General features: G+C 39.3%; 1 protein-coding gene across 5 annotated transcripts in view; it reads right to left on the reverse strand.

The window, feature by feature from the left end:
- LOC127620946 (ubiquitin-associated protein 2-like) overlaps nt 1–21,887 on the reverse strand; it is a 41,080-nt gene extending 19,193 nt beyond the window's left edge. For 2 of the 5 annotated variants that reach the window (XM_052094318.1, XM_052094315.1), the window contains exons 1-10: nt 21,849–21,887; nt 20,245–20,382; nt 18,318–18,395; nt 16,260–16,370; nt 15,412–15,556; nt 11,615–11,692; nt 7,386–7,446; nt 7,079–7,152; nt 6,589–6,641; nt 6,431–6,501 (exon numbers count right to left, since the gene is read on the reverse strand). In XM_052094318.1, the coding sequence (XP_051950278.1) occupies nt 6,431–6,501; nt 6,589–6,641; nt 7,079–7,152; nt 7,386–7,446; nt 11,615–11,692; nt 15,412–15,556; nt 16,260–16,370; nt 18,318–18,395; nt 20,245–20,382; nt 21,849–21,878 (839 nt within the window). In that variant the 5' untranslated portion in view covers nt 21,879–21,887. Of the gene's footprint in view, nt 1–6,430; nt 6,502–6,588; nt 6,642–7,078; nt 7,153–7,385; nt 7,447–11,614; nt 11,693–15,411; nt 15,557–16,259; nt 16,371–18,317; nt 18,396–20,244; nt 20,383–20,944; nt 21,046–21,753; nt 21,776–21,814 lie in introns of those variants that run through there. The other 3 variants (XM_052094319.1, XM_052094316.1, XM_052094320.1) reach the window with 3 other exon arrangements.
- Between the last annotated feature and the right edge of the window lie 1,732 nt (nt 21,888–23,619).

The raw sequence follows: 23,619 nt of genomic DNA on the forward strand, positions 1-23,619 counted from the left end.
GAGGAGTGACAATCGGAGCTGTATCTCGCCGAAAAGTCATCTCGACAGGCAGCGTCCAACACGGGTTGAGGCGCGGTCTCGCGAGGGCTCTCCGGTTTTCGGCCTATGGTCAGTTCAGGAAAAGCTCCTTCACATAAATTGTCTGGAAATGATAGCGGTCGATGCACGCGGCATGCGCTTCTCCCGGTCATTCAGGGTCACCGCGTCCTGGTCCGTTCGGACAACAGATCTGTGGTATCCTACCTAAACCGTCAGGGCGGTGTCAGATCCAGGAACCTTTTCCATCTGACGGAACGCATACTGAGTTGGTCCCAGTGCCACCTGCGCTCGCTGAGGGCGACGCACGTGCCAGGCCACCTGAACGACGGCCCGGACAGACTGTCCAGAGACAATATTCCCCCAGGGGAATGGTCCCTGCACGCTCAAACAGCCCAGACGTTATGGCACCTATTCGGCAGAGCAGAGATAGACCTCTTTGAAATACCTTTCACTCAAAACCGTTTTTCTGACTGCCCTGTCATCAGTCAAACGTGTGGGAGACCTTCACGCGCTGTCTGTCAGCGCTGCGTGTCTTGAGTTTGGACCAAGTGACTCCAAGGTCATTTTAAAACCTAGACACGGCTATGTTCCCAAGGTGATCGGTACTCCTTTCAGAGCACAGGTCATTTCCCTATCGGCGCTACGAGCATCCGATAGTGAACGCGACGCCAATCTCCTTTGCCCAGTCAGAGCACTGAGATTGTATACGGCGCTCCGCCGCTTTCAGACGCTCTGAGCAGCTTTTCGTTTAGTTCGGAGGGCGCACCAAAGGTCTCGCCGCCTCGAAACAGACACTGTCTAGATGGATAGTGGATGCTATTGCTGCTGCATACGCGTCAAAAGACCTGCCATGCCCGTTGGGCATTAGGGCTCACTCCACTAGAGGCATGGCATCCTCGTGGGCATGGTCCAGCGGGATTCCCATTCACGACATATGTGGGGCAGCGGGATGGACTTCCCCCTCCACATTTGTCAGATTTTACAATATGGAAGTGCCCGCTCTGCAGACAAAACTACTAGCGGTTTAATACGCTACAGCTCCCCTGGTGAGCTGCACTGATGGGACACATTCCACACAGACTGGCACCGCCGCTCTGTCGTTCCCTTCCCACTATGTGCTTATATATTACACAAACACTGACGCATTCTTGCCCGCCAAATCTTATTTCCCCACTCATAAGGGCTCCCCCGGGTTCCCCCTTAATTCCCTGGGGCTCATACAGTGGATGCTTGGCGCGCACGGCGTTGACAATGGGTTCCCGTAGCGTAAGCTAGCTTACGCAATATGAGAGAACCTCTCGTAAGAGAACGTATCGTTACCTAACGTAACCTCGGTTCTCTCTAGATGAGGGAACAGTATTGCGTAGCCGGCCGTGCTTCAGCGCCACGGCGACTTTTCGCTTCAGTCAATGAAAACCAGGGTTCCAGCCTCACGAACTACGCTTATATGCACTCTAGTCACACCCTTTTTGGCGGGCTTTGATGCAGTGAGCGCGGACGCTCTCTCATTGGATGCGAGTTCAGCCCAAGCTCGTCTATAGGCTGCAGCAGTTGCCGCAGAGCAACCAATGAGCTTGCTAGCTAGCCCGCTCAAGGTCTGCAGCTGCCGCACTGCGTTGACAATGGATACAAAATTAAGGATAATTTTTTGGCTTCAATATCTCAGAAAAGATGACTCTTTCCCGTAGCGTAAGCTAGCTTACGCAATACTCGTTCCCTCATCTAGAGAGAGCCGAGGTTACGTTAGGTAACCGATACGTTAACCTTAAAACTTTGCAGGGATTGCTCTGTAAATTAAATTGAGAATATAACTAATGCATATATGCTATTTTAAATACTGTAGTATATGCCAGAGACATGACGTGTTAGTCCGTGAAAATACCGTGTCAGGCAGGCTACACAAATATTGATCTTGACATTGTTAGCTTCTTGTCTTTTTTTTACATGTCTTACACTGTACATTTATATTAAAATATTTTATGTTGTAGGCTACAAGAAAATAGCCTTTATTTATTAATTCTTAGTAGTTGTAGTGTCTCAGAAAATCTTGCTCATTGTCACATAGCTCTTGTCATGAAGCGGCAGTTTAAGATAAACCCAGACCAGCAAACGTCAAACAACTTTTGTCTGGTTAATACTTTTAAAGAAAAATTTCCTTGGCCATAAATCCATAATGTCAAATTAAATGAAAGAAACAAGGTGAATATGAATAACACTCATTTATTAAAACATAGAAGAACAACAAATAAAACAAGAAAACAGGAACAAATCTCAGACCGAAACTCGGCATTTCACTTACAGTGGGTACGGAAAGTATTCATGTGATATTTCAGTTTTTCTTTTTTAATAAATGTGCAAAAATGTCAACAATTGTGTTTTTCTGTCAATATGGTGTGCTGTGTGTACAATAATGAGGAAAAAAAATTAACTTAAATGATTTTAGCAAATGGCTGCAATATAACAAAGAGTGAAACATTTAAGGGGGTCCGAATACTTTCCGTACCCACTGTATAATTAGCAGCACAATTAACTTCAGCACAGGCTACAAAATAAATTATGTTATTGAAATATTGTAAAGTGGTCATATGAACTACACAAATGAATGTTTAAAAAATAATATGCAAAATCGAATAGCTCCGCAACGGATGGTGAAAAATGCGTAAAGAAGTCTAATATCTTTCACCATAGACCATGTTTAAATTTCGATGTTTCTGGCCAGAAATACCAACATATTCACTTTATCTGGTTTTAATAAGCTGCGGATTGGAGTAACTACACTACCCGCTGTGCTGAAGACCCGCTCTGATGGAGTACTGGTAGCACATATGCACAGATATTTCCGTGCTAATCTTGCCATGAACGGAAACCTTTTGTCGTTCGTTTTCCACCAAGTCAGCGGGTCCTCTTCCCCATCAATGGCCATTTCCTGCAGGTACATGGTCATTTCTGCCTCAACCTTTTGCTCATCAGTGAGTAAAATAACAAAATTATAATTTAAGTGGAAAATAGTATTTATGTAAAGAGATATATTAAAATAAAAAGTGCACAACACTTAAGTGAAAGCTAAAAAAAAAAATGCTTCACGTGTCGTGCAACCTACTGATAAAGCGCCGACGAGTCATTAGTTGGGTTAGTAAAATAACGAAATTATAATTTTTCATATAATTTTTGAAAATTATATGAAATTATATAACCCCCGACTGATATCATCGATCCATCGCGATGTTTTACTGTCAACATCGTCAACTGCCAATTTAGGGGACATCGCCCAACCCTAGTGTATGCTTCTCCCAATAGTAGTACAAGAGCAGGTGGTGCAGTTGTAAATACCTTAAACTGAGATCTGGGAATCTCAAAATGTTGAAACTAATTTTCAAAAGATCTCAACACTCCACTCTCATATAGGTCAATACATAACTTTGGGTTCAGCCATATGCTCGAAGCAACATTTAAATAAATGTCCGAATTAAACACACTGGACACTTTTGTCCATTCCACGTGCAAATGTAAGATAACAGGGTTTAACTTAACTTCTTAATGCCCTGTTTGGGCCACTGGAATGTGCCCTGCTGAAAAGCCTTTACAGGGCAGTACGCTGTTAGAGACAAAGCTTTGGATTTAGACCAATTGACTCTGTATCCTGAGAATTTAGAAAAGGAATTAATAATTCTGTGGAGGCAAGGCATAGATCTAGTAGGGTCGGAGACAAATAATAAAATATCATCTGCGTAAAGCAAAAGCTTATGCGCCACACCTCCTACCACCACCCCTGGAAAATCATCCTCCTTTCTTATTGCAGTTGCTAATGGTTCCAGGGCAAGACAAGCCCCTATTCCAGAGTAAAATAATCTGAAATGAATCCATTTGTTTGTACCGCCACTATCGGGTGTCTATAAAGTAACTTAATCCAACCAATAAAAGTATTCATGAAGCCATACATTTCCAAAATCTTAAAGATAATCCCATTCTACCATATCAAACACCTTTTGGGCATAAAATGTGATTGCAGCGACCGGAGTAAGATCATTCACCACTGACCACATGATATTGATGAAACGACTAATGTTATCACAAGAGCTAAGGCCCTGAATAAACCCCACCTGATCTATATGTATAAGAGATACCATAACTTAAATCGATTAGTTTCTTGGATCAGGGAAAACTCTTAGATTCACTTGGATCTTTGTCCTTTTTAAGAATCAGACTGATCCAGGCTTGCGTCATGGTTGGCGGAAGCTGTCCATTCTTTAAATGTTTCCATATAAACTTCCAGCAAAAGTGGAGCCAGTTCTGTAGCATAAGATCTAAAAACCTCAGCAGCAAAGCAATCTGGCCCCGGGCCTTGCCTGTAGGCAACGCCTTAATTACCTTGCAAAGCTCCTCCAAGTTTATCTCAGAATCAAGAGAATTTCTTTGCTCAGCCATCAGTTTAGGAAGTTCTAATGGTTCCACAAAGTTTCAAATATCCTCATCAGTATACGAAGACGTGGAACTATAGAGATCATGACAGAATTCTTTAAAAGCATTATTAATATTAATGGCCAAGGTAAATATTTCACCACCAGCAGATTTCACTGAGGGAAGATAAAGATTCTCTCTGTTTAATATATCTAGCCAAAAGCTTCCCTGCTTTGTTCCCCGACTTAAAGTATGACCTGTCTTGCCCTGAATAGCCAAAACTCTACCTTATGTGACAAAATAGTATTATATCTGTATTTCAATCAGGTCAATTCCGTTAGACGACATTCAGCACTTCAGCTCTGCCTCGGCAATTTTAATATTCCCTTCCATCCCCCACTCTGAAGTGACCACTTCAGTGAATTTTGGCTCCATGGCAGCGATCAATCGACGTATTACAGCAAGATCTTCCAAGTCAACAATGTCCTTAATCAGCATTGCCGACATGTTAAAAAAATTCTTGCCAAATTTTCCTCACTTCTCCGGCCAAATCGGCTCTCTGGCTTGAGGTCTGCTGCTCAGGGGTATTAGCTTGAGCACGTAAGAGTCTTTTAATGTCTCCAGATCCTGAGGATTTTGAATTTTGACAAACTGTCTTGCTAGAACAGTTATGAAACCGGGTGTATCGAATCCCACCGTTTATGACACAAGTATTAAAACTAGCAAAGTGCGCAGAGCTCTCCATTCAAACGTCCAAACCTCACATGGCGTCACGTGACTCTCCTTGAAGTTATTTTTAACTGACAATCCATCAAAGAGGTCCAACTAGAACATAATTACATTGGAAAACAATCGAAAACACTGCACTGACTTATGCAAATATGCATTTGTTGCGAACAGCCCCAACACTTATAATGAAAAAGGCTACAAACAGGTAGACAGAAAATAAAAATCTATCCACGTTTTCTCTAATAAACACAAAATTTCCCAAAAGAACGAAACAACGGAGGCAGTATTTGTTTTCCGTTAAGGTTTTTAAATCTCAACGAAATGCACTCCATTTAATATTGGGCTTATCCGTTTATAGTATTTGACTAATGGTGGTAAAATAGTATGCCATCACTAAAAATACATTTGGCCTTTTAGGGCCACTGTCTTTGTATGTTAATGTTTATTTTTTTATAGAAAACACTTTATATGAAAGTACTGTATTTCTCCTCATATTACATGAATGCGTTTACTGTTGTTTTGGATTCACAATGAAGAAACACATGACAGAAGACGTGTGAAGGCATTGATCTTACTTGATCTTTCCCCCCGCAGTCACTTTGGTTATGTCATGTCTGTGTTCTCGCACAACTCCTGTTACGAGTCTGCACTGGATGCATCTTCAAATCACGCTGAAGGTGTCCGTTTCATGTTCATTTCTCTAAATCTGCAATACGTTCGGGTGCGAGACGCTAAAATACGGGATAAACCGTGCCCAGTCTCACAGTTGTTGCTGTCAATTAAAAGTAATGTCTTCTGTAACTGCACGTACACAGTAATATTTATTTGTCAATAAAGAATATCTGGCTTTCAATGCATTCATTTAGGTTTATTTATGAGTCGCAAACTCAATAGGTGACTTGTAGGCAATTCTACTCGTTTGGCTATTGATATAGGAACTGTTGTCATTAAGTCTCTTAATGTTTACCCATTTCCTGTATAAAATGTTTCACCGGTGTCATCCTATGTACAGAGAATAATCGGTAACATCTTATACCGTGGCAAGCCTACACTTATGTCGATCTTTTTAACTTCTCTTTGAATATTTAAATCAGAGCCTTTTAGGACTAGTTGACGCATGCTCTTTTTCCATGTAGTGATCTGATGAGCAAGGGCAGCCAAATCAAAATTCAGCATCTTCCTTGAGGAAATGTATATATTTCATGTCAGTGACAGTAGATGCTAAATCTCTGTACTAGATGCTAAAAGCACAGGAAGCTCTTACCCCTGTCCAGGCTGCATGTGGTTCTTGGTGCCAAGAGCATAGGAGGCAGTAAACACTTTGGTCTCAGAAAGCTGTTAAAGGAAAAGTGAGCATTACACATGAGCGTAGTAAATTTTTTCCTTTGATTGTTTCATATTAAGATTCCCGAGGTCACTCACATCTTCATTCCAGTCTTCTGCAGCCCAATCTTCCAGATTGTCCTTCCAAGCTCCTAAAAGGAGAGTAGTATTAGTAATATGGCATAAAGAAATGTTAGACAGAATATTAGTCTCAGTCACCATTCACTTTCATGGCATCTTTTCACCATATGAAAAAGTGAAGGATGGCTGAGGGGAACATTCTGTCTCTCACCATCTCTTTTTTGTGTTTGACCGAATAAAACCATACAGATTGAGATAAACTATTCCTTTAAAATCATAGTGAATTATCAACGTGAACCGCTTAAATCGGATCCCTAATGATGATTCAGAGTTTCCTTCTATTCTGTGTGAAATCAATATTACACTTGTAATCCGGTTCTACTGAGAGCTGTATTACAGTGAAAGTGGCTATGGATATGATTAAGTGAAAAGCTTTAGAGATCGGACTTCTGCTCCCTTAAAGAAACAGTGCTGTGGCCTAGGATATGAATCGATAAACAGCACTCACCTGCTCTTTCAGTAGTCTCATTAGCAGCCTCCCCTGCTTCAGCAGAGCCAGTGTATTCAGCAGTGTTAAATGTTCTACAAGAAAAATGGAAGCAAACCACCCCATGTGAAAAGGCTTTTTTGTGCATTTTATAGCCTAATGAGTGTGATTAGATGGACTGCAGGAAACAGCTACTAGATTGCATGGAGAAGCTTGGAGTTTACAGGCACCAATGTATCATTACCAAAGCCATGTCTGGAATGTGTAAAGATATGCCGCACTTTCAGGAACACTGAAAGTAAGGCTGGGAATGGAAGACTGTACACACCCTATTCCCTGAGAGAATCTGCTTATTCCAGCTCCTCTCCCTCTCCCTCGGCTTCCTGCTCCTAAAACACCACAAACACCAATGATTACATATGAAAACAAGTCTTTTTTTTTTGTATAGTGCTTTTCACAACAAACTGTATTTACAGAATATCATACTGAAATATCTAAAATGATGTTTGAGCTAAAGAAGAATCAGAATGAGCTTTAATGCCAAGTGTGCTCATGTACACAAGGAATTTCTTTTGGTAATAGAAACAAGCAAGTGCACACAGAACATTACAGTCAGACACACAATATAAACAAGGTAAGAGTATGAATAGACATGCAAAAAAATAGGACAAATAACATAGAATGTTGTATGTACAAGTGGTAATATATGTGCAAAGTAGGTGTGTGTACAATTATTGAATTAAATAAGAGTGAATTTACATCTGTATATTACATATTTATACATTATTGCACAATGGGAGTCCTGAAGGCAGATTAATTGTTCATGAGCTAAACGGCTTGAGGGTAAAAACTGTACTTGTGGTGCTGAGTGCTCTGTAGCATCGGCCATAGGGCAACAGTTCAAAAAAAGGAGTGGGCAGGGTGTGTAGGGTCCCGAGTGATTCTACTTGTGCGTTTCCTAACTCTGGAGACTCTTGGAGGGTGGGCATAGGGGCACAAATAATCCTCTCAGCAGTCCTGAATGTACGTTGTAGTTTTACCAGCTCAAGGTTGTTGTGACCACACTAGACAGCCAGCTGTTCAACCTCCCATCTGTATGCAGACTCGTCACTGTCACGGATGAGGCCAATGACCGTGGTGTCATCTGCAAACTTCAGGAGCTTGACAGAGGGGTCCTTTGCAGTGCAGTCATTCGTGTACAAGGAGAAAAGCAGGAGAAAAGACAGCTGCTGCCTGTCTGTCAGAAAGCGGTTGATCCACCGACAGATTGTGGTTGGCCCAGAGAGCTGAGTCAGTTTTGTTTAGGGATGGGCACAATACTCGAGGACTCGGGATGAAGCAGCAATGATCGATCATGAAAACGATGCATGATGTGACTTTTTACTTAATTAGAAATACAGTGACAATTACCTGACAACTAAACACAAGCTTGTCAAAGTGGGAGCTTATTTTTAATTTAATTGTTTATTTAAAAAAAAATCCTACCTTAAAATATGTCCAAAACTAGGTATCTTCTGAGGCAGCATAATCAAAATTGCAACATTTTGGAACAGCCTAGAATGCTCACTAGGTTTTGGAACAGACCATATGTCTACATAGTACCCTGAACTAATTTCATAAGTCCCCTTTTAAAACTCAGTCACCATATTCCCCTCTCGGGTTTCAGCTGCTTTAACAAACACATACGTCACATGTAATGTCCTAAAAATGCTGCTTGTAGACTGTTACACAAATAGTAACATGAACAGGCTCCATCTTGCCCATTATAGATTCCAGCTCATAGACTGACATCAGCCACACTTCTCTCATAGATACTATCAGCTAGGGCTGGCCAGTATAACAGCATATACTATGCATCAGTACAAATATGTCAGCCATTAAAAGATTCTGCTATACTGATAGCAACAGCATGCCTGAGCAGTGGCATACTTTTTAAAAGTCCAACACCAAGCAGACAACTGTAGCCTACATTGCAAACTGTGTCGCAGACGGATGCTTCCAGTGTAGATAGACACAGTCACTGATTATGAGATTTAGCTTTGACGCACTGTGATGTGCTGCTCATCTCCAGTGTAAACAACACAATGTTACACTTTATTTTACAGTGTCCTTGTTAGTGTAATTACACATGTTAGTATGGAGTAATATTAATTAACAACATGTACTTACTATAGGTATATGTTTAGGATAAGTGTTGGGTTTAGGGTCATTTGCATGTAATTATGCACAAGTTACTGTTATTACTATAGTCATTACATATAATATGTATAAAAAGAACTCTGTAAAATTAAGTGTTACCAATTAATCTTGAGAGATCACAAGAGTCCATATATCAGCTACTTTACAATGGCTTCTAATGTGGCTCAAACAATCATATTTATAATGTTTTACTATTTTGTGTCTATTGATTTTGAAAGGGCCATGAAGTACTATTATTGAAAACTTCATCTTCCCTGGGGTCCAATGATAATGTTATAAATATTTTGTTTTGTTTTTTTGCACCAAAACAGGTTTAGAAATATTATTACTAAATACACGATTTAGTAATATTATTTTCCACCCTGTTTTTGGCCCTCTGCCTGAAACGCTCCGTTTTAGCCCAAGAGCCTCTTTAAAACATCAAACACCCACTGTTCTGATTGGCTAACATCATACAGCCCCTCAAATTCAGCAAACTCAATCAGAAGAGAATGAACTTCAACATTTTAAAATGGCAGTGTTTACACATAACGTACATCTAATACAATGCATCTGAATATATTAAACTGCTCATCTCAAGCACAACTGTTAATACTCAGCACCCTAAACTATCAACCGGTAATAACATTTTAAATTGAGTTATAAAAGTTCCAAATGTGGCCAAATGTGATTATTATGTTTAGGTTATGATTCATTAATTGGTCATAAAGTCACAAGTACAGACAAACACAATGTGCTTAAGCTAACAACACACCAAACAGGTAGCTGCAGATTAGACCTGCACAATGTTCAGAAGGAATTTTGGACCAATCTCTTATAGAACTGCTTCAGCTCAGCCATATTCTTAGGATGGCTGGTGTGAACGGCTCTCTTGAGATCATTCCACAGCATCTCTATTGGTTTAAGGTCTGGGCTAACTATGCCACTCCAAAAGGTGGATTTTATTTTTATTTTTGCTATTCTCAATGAGCATTCTGCGGAGTGCCCTTAGAGGCATCTTGGCATAAGTCAAAGTAGCTCTAACCCCCATCTTCAATCTCCTTTCATTACTTGAATGCCAGGTTTGCCAATTCCTGACTCAAATTAGCTTTTGTTGATGTCATTAGCCTAGGGGTTCACATATTTTTTCTAACCTACACTGAATGTTTGAATGATGCATTCAATATGTATAAGAACAATACAATAATCTGTGTGTTAAAAAATTGTTTGTTCATTATTAGATGAAGATCAAACCAGATTTGAAGGAAAATGTATTAGGGGTGTCAAAATGAATGCATTAACACATGCAATTAATTCAAGTTTAACACGTTAATATCTTAATCACGATTAACATATTTACCGTTACAACAGCTTAAACACTGGTGTAAAGGGCAGAACCTTTGTAATGTGTCTGCATTTGTAATGAGTCAGTACACTGAGGAACACTTCAAAACACATGCCAGAGCCCTTCTACCAACCGGAGCCAAAAAACTTGACATTCTAGTGGACCATTATGCTCTCCTATGACACAGGTTGTGATCTCTATAAATAAAAAAATCTCTGAAAGAGCTTCCCTATCAGTGATAAAATGGAGAAAGGATTTGATGCACAAATCAGGCCCAGATGGGACTTGTGTTAGAAATCAAGTATTTTCAGCTTATGTTAGGTAAATGGTAAGTTCAAAGGGGCGTTCAATGCTGGCAAATGCAAATCATGAACACATCTTCATGACTGCTGTAGGAAAACAGGTAGCCACAGTCTACCGGCAGATTAATATTGTGGAGGATGAGTGTTTAAGAGATTTAATGCCCATTGCAATAAAAATGCACCTATGTGGGGACTAGTTCTAGTCAAACTCCCGCATAGGTTCTGGGAAACTTTTAATGTTATTTGAATTGGTGCTATTTTAATGCATTTCTATGTTTATATTGCGGAAGGCTTTGTTTGGGAAATGTTAATAAACCATTATATTGCTAAATATTGTTTTTTCTTTTCTGAGATGGAAATAAATACATTGACAAGTATAGTGTCAAATTTCATCACTTTCAACGATTTGTTGCGACTAATCATGATTTAGTACCAAAAATGATGCGCTTAATCAGGATTAAATGTAATGACAGCACTAAAATGTATACATAAATGAAACTAATTCCAAAGGGTTCACATATTTTTTTTTGCCACTGTATATGAAATATTTTTATACATACAATTGACCATAGTGTACTGCAATCATAGTGCTTTTAAGAAGCATTTTTTTAGATTCATACAAAAGTTGTTTTACATGGCATCTGGTGACAAAACTCATATCTGGGGTAGCAAAGTCTGTGAGAGTCCAGTAAGTGAGTAAGAATATCTTTGAGTGTGTGTTCATGTACAGACCTCTCCCTCTTCCTCTGCGCCCGCGGTCTCCTCCTCTCTCAGCTGAAACTGAATCAAACCCATTCTCTTCTGATCGTCCTGAAAGCAGAGGCAGAGAGCAGTGCATGCTTATGATTAGGGATGCACCGATACCACTTTTTCTCTTCCGATCCAATTCTGATATCAGAAATCTCAGTATCGGCCGATCCGATACCAGTATTTTTTTATGCATAATGAGTTTAGAATATCTTTACATTATTGTGTGGAACTAATTGGGAGTACTCTTGAATATGTAAAGAAACACAAACCTCTAACTACACATTACTTCAATATAAATGTATAGCTTATTAAGAAACTTTATTATTAACTAGTATATTGAATAATGTAGCAACAAAATTAACAGTAATTCCAGTAGAAGTCATCAGTAGAGAAGAAGCCGTTTTTTTTTCTTCTTGCAAAATTTTCCAACGTGCATTTGGACTTTCAGATCTCTTTTTTTTTTATTTAATTTAGTTGTAAGACATGAGTCAAATTTTCATACACACTTATTTTTTGGAATCCATTCAACTTAAATATTATCATCATCATTTGTAAACAAATAATAATATATCTCAATCGTGCACCTATAACTTTTAAACCCTCAAGCTTTTATTTTGACATTCTGAACTCTCCAGGAATTCCTGTATGTGTCTGTTGGCAAGTTCACAGTAGATAAATTTGCTTCTTATTCAAATTCTGGTCAAATGCACCTCCAGTGCCATTCTAAATGCATATTATAAGTGTACTGAACTATTGACCCTCTACATCGGAGATGCTGTTCTTGAGTATCGCTCAAATATTGCACACCGCTGTGAAGGCTAAAAATAGCCACCAAGTGTGTGTAAACAGCAGCACCATTCACAGAAGCTGCGCATACTATAAATGTATTTGTTAATACAGCCTTTTGTGATTCACAGAGCTATCGCACGTCTTCCAGTGGCTTTGAATAAAATGCACGAGTCATATGAACGGCTTTGTGTTTTTATGGTTCTTTAATAGGGCTGGTATCATTCCAAAAATTTCAATACCGATTCCTAAAAAATACTTTTTCCCAATACCAATTTTATGAAATCCATTTTAACAAGATTACAAGCATTAACTCAAAAAAAAACTTTGGTTTAATTTTTCAGTTTGTTGACTTTTTTTTTTTACAGACTCATCTCCTGAGCCTTCTGGTCTCCTCATGCCAGGGTCGCAGGGGGCAGAGGCTATAACATTAATTTGATGAGGGGAAAAATACAAGCAAGCTACACTGTTAATTCATCCAACACTAAGGATAGGAAGGTTTAACAAAATAACTAGTTTAATGTGAGTTACTGTCAACCTTAAACATTTTTAGCATCGATTTAGCTAGCTATCTATAGCCATACATCCAAACAATACCTAACGTTACGTAGGTCCCAGTTTATAGGACTATGTCACCGTGCACAGAAACGTTAATTTAACAAGTACACAAGCATGTACCACAAGTTACAAGTTAGCCGATTTTGTTTGTTGGTTTGTTTGATGAACGTGAACATTAACTGTCGGGAGTCCCAGTCATAGCGCCACTGCATTCATCAGTAGTTTTGGAGAAGGACTCGTGTGGTGGGCATGTTCAAGGAAGCTCTGTGGCAGGAGGATGGTGAGAGGATGACTGAACCGGCTCAGTCTTCTTGCAATCGAAGATGGAGCAACTTTCTGCTCTTAAGTTTATTACGTGCACTGTCAAGTGCTTCATCAGATTTGTTGTGTTGCTGGTCTTGGCAGCAATTTTCTTATCACAAATATTGCATTGCGCACTGTTGGCATCGAGCCTGGTGAAATGTAGCCACACTTTTGATCTTTTCCACATCTTTTACATCTATGGGTGTTGGGACGCATACACACTACCGCCTCATGTGTGAGCCGTGTCTCTGGGCGTAACCGGTGTAAACTAGTGTTTTTCCTTGATGCCTAAACACAGCCAATCACAGTCACTTTTATATTTGTGTACATCTAGCATGCTACATGATATCGAAATTTGGTACCAAACAACATTTTTCGATACTTTAAAAATTAGGCAATTCGGTTGGTGCCTAAAAAGTATCGAACTCGATACCCAGCCCTATTCTTTAATGTAATTTTTTGAGCTTTACATTAACGAACATGACTAACACACAGTATCGGATTTGGACCGGGCTTGACAAACCAATACCCGAGCCATCTAAAAGGTTCAGTATTTGAGCCGATACTGATCCAGGTATCGGATCGGTGCATCCCTACTTATGATACACCTATTCTCCAATAATCACAACAACAATGCAAACGTTTTTTATTTTGCTCCGATCGGTATTGGCCAATAATCACATCCTATGACTCGATTGGTGATAGGTAATTTGGCCATTCGCATAAACTGATCGCTCATGTCACAAAAGACACGCGGCTCATTTAAGAATTCAGCAGCGCTGTCATGGCTGCAAGGAGTGTGGGGAATATTGGCATAGTGTTGTAAGACAAACTGCTGCAGTTGGAGAGGTACAGCGAAAATGAAACGTTTGTGTACTGTACTGTTAATGTACAAGGCATGGCAAAACAGTGCAAGTTGTGAAACGGTCATTATTTTCGTTCATGGCAACAGCTTCTCGGTCTACGACGGGCATAGGCATCTCATTAACAACGTAAGTTACAAGATGTGTAATTTATTAAATATCTCCCATTTAAACAGCATTAACAATAGAAGGCACCCATTGAGTTCAGAAACGTATGCTCTTTCTATGCTTTCCTTTCATCTCTTGCCCTCATGAGAGAGCGCGTGTGTTCCACTATTTAAAAATCAAGCAGCAATAAGTGAAACGTTAACTATTAATACAAACATCCAACTAAATGAAAAGGCAGGGAAACCAATTATAAATATATTTAATGTATTAAATATAATTCAAATATTAATAATAATTATATGAAATAATGACAAAGAATAATAACTGAAATGTCACATTCAGTTTAATTGCACATATGGGTTATCAGTTTGTCTTCAGCTTAACACTAAGCTTCATTTTTATAGAGCTGTCTATCTTAATATAGAGAATATTTTGTTAGCCTGTACTTATTAAATGCTTTTTACAATTTTTGTCAGCAAAAACTACACAAAGTGATATTACTGGGAAGAGGATAATTCAATTAATAGTGACTGTGGGGGCCTGGGTAGCCAAGCGCGTTTTGACGCTGACTACAATCCCTGGAGTCACGAGTTCGAATCCAGGGTGTGCTGAGTGACTTCAGCCAGGTCTCCTAACCAACCAAATTGGACCAGTTGCCAGGGAGGGTAGTAACATATGGTAACCTCCTAGTGGTTCTGCGTGGATTGCGGACAGTAGCAGGAGCCTCCACATGCTGGGAGTCTCCGCTGTGTCATGCACAGTGAGCCACGTGATAAAATGCATGGATTGACTGTTTTAGGGATTGACCAATCCCTAACTGTAATGCATGAAGAAATGATATTCAAATGAAGTTTTTATGTATCATAGTATTATTTTGCTGTAATGCTATTTTATAAAAATGTAATAAAAAAAAACCTGTGTTTGAAAATTTTTATTTTCATTGCTAGATTATAGGGAAACTTGATTAATTTTCATGAAAATTAATGTCTCAATGCAAAACATTATATCCTAAAAATAAGATTAATTTTCATTATTAAAATTATAATTGTATTTATTTTTATTTCAGGGAGAAATATACGCCTGATTTGAATTTCATGAGATTCCCACATCCTCATGCACAACAGCAGGACATGCAGAGCTAAACACCAGCAGCAGACAAACCTTCCTGGTAGCGGTTGGCCCCTCGTCCGCGTCTGTTCGGACCCCCGCGGCCCCTGCCTTCCCTATCTCCTTTCTTCTCTCTGTTCTCTGGTGTTGTCCCTTCTTTTCCAACACTTTTCTTTTTGCCAACTGTTTCCCATGAATCCTATGCAAACAAAGTATCAAAGAAGGGACCATAATGTGAATATTTGAAAACACAGTCAATGTTAATATTAAACTCAAAACAGCTTGTCAAAGACCTCCTGCAGCTTGAGAACTTGTATGGCAGGCTGGTTAAATCAAGAGCTCTTAAAGGGATAGTTCACCCAAACATGAAAGAGGTGTATGACTTTCCTCCTCCTGCAGAACACAAATGAAGATTTTTAGAAGAATATTTCAGTTCTGTAGGTCCATACAATGCAAGCAAATGGTGACAAATTATTTTAAGCTCCACAACACACAAAGGCAGCATAAAAGTAATCCATATGACTCGTGTTTTGATCCATATCTTTAGAAGTGATCCAATCGATTTTATGTGAGAACAGACCATAATCTAACTTTTTCACTTTAAAGAGTCTTATGATTATTTTATGCTGCCTTAATGTGCTTATTGGAGCTTCAAAGTTTTGCCACCAATCACTTTCACTGTGAGGATCTATAGAGCTGAAATATTTTTCTAAAAATCTTTAGAAAAGTCATACACATCTGAGATGGAGCTACAATTTTCGTTTTTAGGTAACTACTCCTTTAATTACAATAATACAATTTTCAACTGAGTCTTATTTCCTGGTATAATTAACAGTTACAAGAAAGATGATGTGACTAAACCAGAAACAAGTAAAACAGGATAAACTGCAGAATGTGTGCACCTTGTTAGTGACCTCCTCCAGCAGGAAGTTGATAGCCCTGTTGACATCTCCATTGCAGTCATGGAGTGCCACCATACATTCGTCCTGATTTTTGCCTGTAACTTCCATGAGCTGCAGCACAAACACAATTAAATGCAAACAAATTCTTTATAACATCAAAAGGCTTTGTTTATGCACTTATGACAACATAAGTGTCAGTAAAAATCATGTTTCAGGCTTATTGATATTTTCTCTGTTCAGACTACAAACAACTATACAGATTTGAGTCAGATCCACTGCAAGTCTGCCTAATGAGTGGCAGTCTCCGTCTCACAGCTAATACCATTTCATGGTCTCCATGGTTGTCTTTTCCCAATATTGTTGATCATTGAATGTGAATGACTAGCAGTGGTAATCAACATTACACCACAAATGCAGTCACTTGAACTTAACTTGTATGAAACCGGTTCATTCCTTCAGGCAAAAGGTGTAGCAGTGAACAGGCCAAACATATACAGTTGACGTCGGAGGTTTACGTACACCCAAGCCGAATACATTTAAACTCAGTTTTCACAATTCCTGACATTAAGAATGCGAAATGTCAGAATAAAAGTAGAGAGAATGATTTATTTCAGCTTTTATTTCTCAGTGGGTCAGATGTTTAAATACACTTTGTTAGTATTTGGTAGCATTGACTTTACATTTTTTAACTTGGGGTCAAACTTTTTTGGTAGCCATCCACAAGCTTCTCACAATAAGTTGCTGGAATTTTGGCCCATTCCTCCAGACAGAACTGGTGTAGCTGTCAGGTTTGCAGGCCTCCATGCTCACACACACTTTTTCAGTTCTGCCCACAGATTTTCAATCAGACTGAGCGTCAAGGATTTGTGATGGCCACTCCAATACCTTGACTTTGTTGTCCTTAAGCCATATTGCCACAACATTGGAGGTATGCTTGCGGTCATTGTCCATTTGGAAGACCCATTTGCAACCGAGATTTAACTTCCTGGCTGATGTCTTGAGATTTTGCTTCAATATATCCACATAATTTTCCTTCCTCATGATGCAATCTATTTTGTGAAGTGCACCAATCCCTCCTGCTGCAAAGCACCTCCACAACATGATTCTGCCACACCCATGATTCACAGTTGGGAAGGTGTTCTACGACTTGCAAGACTCACCCTTTTTCCTCCAAACATAACGATGGTCATGATGTACAAAAAGTTACATTTTTGTCTCATCAGACCAGAGGAAATATGTCCAAAAAGTAAAATCTTTGTCCCCATGTGCACTTGCAAACTGTTGTCTGGCTTTTTTATGGTGGTTTTGGAGCAGTGGCCTCTTACTTGTTGAGCAGCCTTTCAGGTTATGTCGATATAGGACTCGTTTTACTGTGGATATAGATCCTTGTCTACCTGTTTCCTCCAGAATCTTCACAAGGTCCTTTGCTGTTGTTTTGGGATTGATTTGCACTTTTCACACCAAACTACATTCATCTCTAGAAGACAGAATAAATCTCCTTCCGGAGCGGTATGATGGCTGCGTGGTCCCATGGTGTATATACTTGCATACTATTGTTTGTACAAATGAACATGGTACTCCCATGCTCCCAAGGATAAACCAGACTTATGGAGGTACACAATTTTTTTTCTGAGGTCTTCACTGATTTAGTTTGATTTTCCCATGATGTCAAGCAAAAAGGGGGATGGCGTTTGAACTTAGGCCTTAAAATACATCCACAAGTACAACTCCAATTGACTCAAATTAGCGGAATCGGAATTGTCTAAAGGCTTGACATGATTTTCTGCAATTTTCCAAGCTGCTTAAAGGCACAGTTAACAAATGTAAACTTCTGACCCACTGGATTGTGATAGTCAATTAAAAGTGAAACAATCTGTCTGTAAACAATTGTTGGAAAAATGACTTGTGTCATGCACAAAGTAGATGTCCTAAACTACTTGCCAAAACTATAGTTTACTAATATTAAATCTGTGGAGTGGGTAAAAAAAATTGTTTTAATGACTTAAATGTCTGACTTCAACTGTAACCATACCTTACGGAGATATTGGCATCACTCACCTGTTGAACTTTGCCCTCAAAATCTGCATCATTTTTGTCATAAATCATCTGGGCAAGGCGGATCTGTTCAGCTGTGGCCTAGAGACAGGTGACACAGTTAAACACCTGCAGACTTTAAAGGGATAGTTCTCCCAAAAATGAAAATTCTCTCATTTACTTGCAATCATAGATGTGAATGACACTCTTCTGCTGAACACAAATGAAGATTTCTGTATGTCTTTACAATGCAAGTGAATGGTGGCCAGAATTTTTAATGTCCAAAAAGCACATAAAGGCAGCATAAAAGTAATCAATCTGACTCCAATGGTTTAATCCATGTCTTCAGAAGTGATATGATAGTTGTGGGAGAGAAACAGATCAATATTGAAATCCTCTATTATTAATCTCCACTTTCACGTTATTCTTTTGTCAATTCACATTCTTTGTGCATATCGTCACCTACTGGGCAGGGTGGAGAATTTATAGTAAAAAAGGAAACAAATATTGACCTACCTCAACCACACCTATCATTTCTGAAGACATTGGGCGCTTTTCATTTCCTATATTGTGCATAATTTCCTTGCTCCTCCGTCCTCAAGCCCATGACACGAAAACTGATCAATTCTCTAACTGCACCATGAGGAGGCAAAGACTTAATGAGAAGCTTAATGAGAACACTTGAGCGAAGAGACACAGGAGCATCCTATGCAGAAGACTTTTTGGTCAAAGCACTTGACACACGTGTTCATCCTCCTCCCCATTCACATCTGACACTATTTTAATTCATGTATCACCTTTGCAGTTTAAATAAACCATAATTTACACATACTTCAATAATGCATCTTGAGTTATTTAGATTTATTATGTATTAACAAAAAGTTTCAATAACATAATTGCAAGCACACAAGCAATTAACGACGAGCTCCCTGAAGTGACGCGTGAATGAGCAGGACATTTCATTTTACAAATCTGTCTTGCTTTGATTCCTCCATCCTCGTTTCCCTTCCTTGGTTCCTTTCTTCATTTCTCAAGAGGGTGGAGCTAGGAAGTGAGTAAAGGAAACAGGGATGCACAATTTCAAAATGAGAACCACCATTTGCCACGTTTCCACTATCGGCCCAAATGAGGGCGTGCCAGCGCCAGTTGAGTTCCCAGTGTCACTTCCAGGGCTTCATCTTACCTCCTTGGTGCCAAGGGCCCGCCGATTACCCATTGGCTAAACACGGCCAACTGGGGAGTGAGGCGGGTTCAATGTCATAGGCAGAGTTTCGCAGAACTTCCCAGGTTATATGTCCAGCAAACAATGGTACATGTTTGGGAACCATTAATAAAAAAAAATTCAGGCACAGTACAAATAATTTAAAATGCCCAATGGACAAAGCGGTGCCCAAAGAAATGACTTCCTATGGTTCGTGAGCTTTCATAGAGTGTGTTCTGGGATATCGTCACGCTGTTAGTGGTGAGACCCTACAGGACACTGTGGCAGTTACAGTCATCGAGTTGTTCACATGTGATACAAGCTCGATATTCTAGATAACCTACCTCAGCTTGAGCTTCCCTCTTGCTTGTGAAATTGCCAGGGTGTGTGATGTTGGCACCGCAGCGGCGTATTAAGGGCGAGTTTTAGAGCAACGCTGCAGAATTATTGGCCTGATGGTGGAAATGCAGATCGATTTTGGTCTCGCGGCTCGAGGCTATTGGTCCTGGATGGCCAGTTGAGAACTCTGGCTCGTACTGACCCGATACTGGAAAAGCAGCTACCGATTAACGACTGGTGTCTTAAGGATTACTTTTACGTTGCCTTTGGAGCTTCAAACTCTGGTCACCATTCACTTGCATTGTACACATATGGGATGGCACGAGGGTGAGTAAATGATGAGAATTATCATTTTGGGGTGAACTATCCCTTTAATGAGAACACACAAAAGGACCTGTACATACTGCTCACCTGTATCTGTTTCTGTGGCTGTGAGGCATGTGTGGTCTCTGGTAGGGCTCTGTCTCGATTGCCCCGGGCAGCATCAGTGACCACCGAAGTCATTATAAACAGTATATACAAAATAATGTATGTACAAAATAGAAAAGTCTGGTGGAGAAAAGGAAAGACAGAACCTATTAAACCTTAAACAACCTGAGGAGAGAAGACATGAACAGAAGATTAAAGCCATTTGACAAAAGGATGAATTCTTGTTGGAACAGTGTTACAGGCCTACTTATTCAACTTATTTCGGGCAAAATGCTACAGGGACTGACATTTATAGAAGGTTTAGTTTATGCTGTCAAATGGCATCTAATACCAAGGTACATGTGGCAACTAGTAAAGAGAGGCTGATGTGATTTATAATGTTTCCATCCACTTTCCAACTCATTCCTACAACCTTACTTTACACTATTTCACAGACATTGAGAAAATATTCCCAAGATGTTTGTGTAAGATGGGGTTAGTGACAGGTGCACTGGGCCTGTCGCTAGTTAACACTGTACTTCCAATGTAAGACTATCATCCCCCCCTATCTGCCCAGCCTTTAAATATAGCCATGCCAACATAGTCTGGGACTGGTGTCCACTTACACCACCCCTCACCCAATCACCTGAAAAAATACAAATCACCAGCATTTACAGAACACACAAAAACAATATCAGCCCACCAGTCTTAACTAGATCCTCTTTGTTGCTGTATAGTTGCTTACTCCCTGTTGCAGCATACAAATTAGAAGGCCAAACTTCCCGAAGCACTTTGCGTTCCTGACTATACGGTCTAAATGATTGGTTTCAGATGTGTGGTTTAAATTGTCCGAACTGCCGTTTTGCTTTTATCTTTTCAGCTATAATTTTAAAGTATCTGGCTACTAGGAACAAAGACACATAAGGGATGTGCGTCAAAACAAGTACGCTTCCTGCCTAGGCTGCATTCATGGCATCAACAGCAAGTTTTCGCAAGTTCACTTCATTCACATATGCTGTCTATGTAGACAGCGCACTAGGTTTTGAGATACGGCCAAGATCTCAGCTAATGGCGACTAAAACAGTTAGCGCAGTAACGGATTGAAAGCCTCTAGTTAATGAGTAAAAGAGCTTCAGAGCGGAATAAAAACACTCCGATCGCTGTTGTTGCTACATTTAGAAGCAACAGCTGACTGGAGTGAACAGTTAAATGGCTAACGAGATTCACACTTTCGCAACCGGCACACAAACTCAACACGGTAGTCATCAAAATCTGTGTGTATTGGTTAAAACTAGGAAAACAAAATCAATCCCTTTATTTACAGTCAGTTTGGCAAAAGCACAAACGAGTGTAACGATTGTAACCCAATGCTAGCACGCTCGGCTAACTGTTTGAATCTGCGCCGCGCTGCTAATGCTATGAACAACGCACAAACTTCATTTGATTTCTTACAGCTAAAACATGTACATTGAGAGCTGATTATATGAAACCATCATCAAAACACAAACATACGCTCATTTTACAAGCCAAAGTGAGTCGCTTTGTGTTGAGTGTTTCGGCATCACAAACATACCCTCTACGCTCCCTCACGCTGTGTGTGTTTTTACCTGCCCATCGACCGCACGCGCTTTCCTCATGCACGAGCGCGAAATATGCGACGAGGAACAAACAGTTTTTCAACACAAAAGTCCTCATCATTGCAATAAAACACCCCACACACACACACACACACACACACACACACAAACAAACAAACACACACAGATTCAAGATATAATTTATAAACACAACACCAATAAAATTAAGCCCCCACCCTAACAAGATTTTTGTTGCATTGATGGCTGTTAGAAATGAAATTCTTCTAAACGATAGCAGTGCCTTTTCTCTCCGTCTTTTATTGAGTCGTGAATGAATCAATACAAAGTTATGAAACCAACGTTGGGGAGCAAAGTATGCATCTCCCCTTCTCCTGGATAACATACAAATATATATGACAATACTGAAGGGAATTCACATCTCTAAACCAATAGAAATAGACATTACCTCATAGATAACAATTCCATATGACAATCTCCTTCGAAACCTTGAGAGGCCAAAACCTATATGAAAAGGCTGCTCTCTACGAGAGCCTGATGGACCATGCCATAGACAATCGTATAAAGTACACAAACAGTCGATGTATGTTCAGACAGAGTGAGGAGGGGGCCTCCACAGCTCCATCTCAATATGAAACAGATGTTTGACAATGCATACAGAAAGGAATGCAGCAACTCAACATCTCTCTTGGACAGAGCTGAGATGTAGAAATAACGTTTCTATTTCTTACAGTGCCCCCTTTGATAATGACAGTTATACAATAACATAATTATCACATTACATTATTCTCAGCATGTCCATTATTACAGAATATAAAAGACTCCCCCAAGAAAATAATTTTTGACACCACGGAAAATGCCAAATTAATAATGCATAAAGGTATATAGTTTATTATTAAGGCATATTTATGTCTTACCCTTCAACAGAATTCATGTGGCTTTGGCTACTAAATTAGTAAATGTAATAGGGATAGTTCACAAATTAAAATTCTCACCATCATTTAGTTACAATCTCCACTTTCACTTTCAAATGTGAAAGTGAAAATAAACACTGAAAATAATTTATTTGAAAATAATTTATTTTTTTAAACCTATGACTTTTTAATGTTAAGGTGAAATTGGAGATTTATTGTAAAAAAATAAATATAAAAAAGGACTTAAATAATTATCTGTTTCTCTCCACATTTATCATATTGCTTCAGAAGACATGGATTAAACCACTGGAGTCATACTTTTGTTCTGCCTTTGCATGCTTTTTGAAGCTTCAAAGTTCTGGCCACCATTCACTTGCATTGTATGGACCTACAGAGCTGAAATATTCTTTTAAATTATTTGTTTGCGTTCAAGAGAAGAAAGAAAGACATACATATCTACAGTAGGGTGGCATGAGGGTGAGTAAATAATGAGAGAATTTTCATTTTTGGGTGAACTACCCCTTTAATAAACCCAGGTGACATCACATATTCCATATGCGTGTACACAAACATATTATACATGCTATTTCTATCAAGGTGGCACTGTTGTGTTAGTGACTGAATTGATTTACATTTGGCACTGCTATTTGACGAAGAAGAAACATGGAAGTAAATTATATCAAGTTTAACACATAAACAGTATGATATGACTATTGTCATTTGGGTGTACTTCAGAAATTATGTAAGTTATGCATCTATTTAGATTCAATAAGTGCCTGAGAAAATACATATGTATAGCTTATGTGTCGCTAATGTTTATCTTTTGTGTTGTGTGTAGCTAGCTAGCTCAATATGTGTTTGACACCCAG

The sequence above is a fragment of the Xyrauchen texanus genome, chromosome 27, assembly GCF_025860055.1.
Source record: "Xyrauchen texanus isolate HMW12.3.18 chromosome 27, RBS_HiC_50CHRs, whole genome shotgun sequence".
Taxonomy (NCBI): Eukaryota; Metazoa; Chordata; class Actinopteri; order Cypriniformes; family Catostomidae; genus Xyrauchen; species Xyrauchen texanus.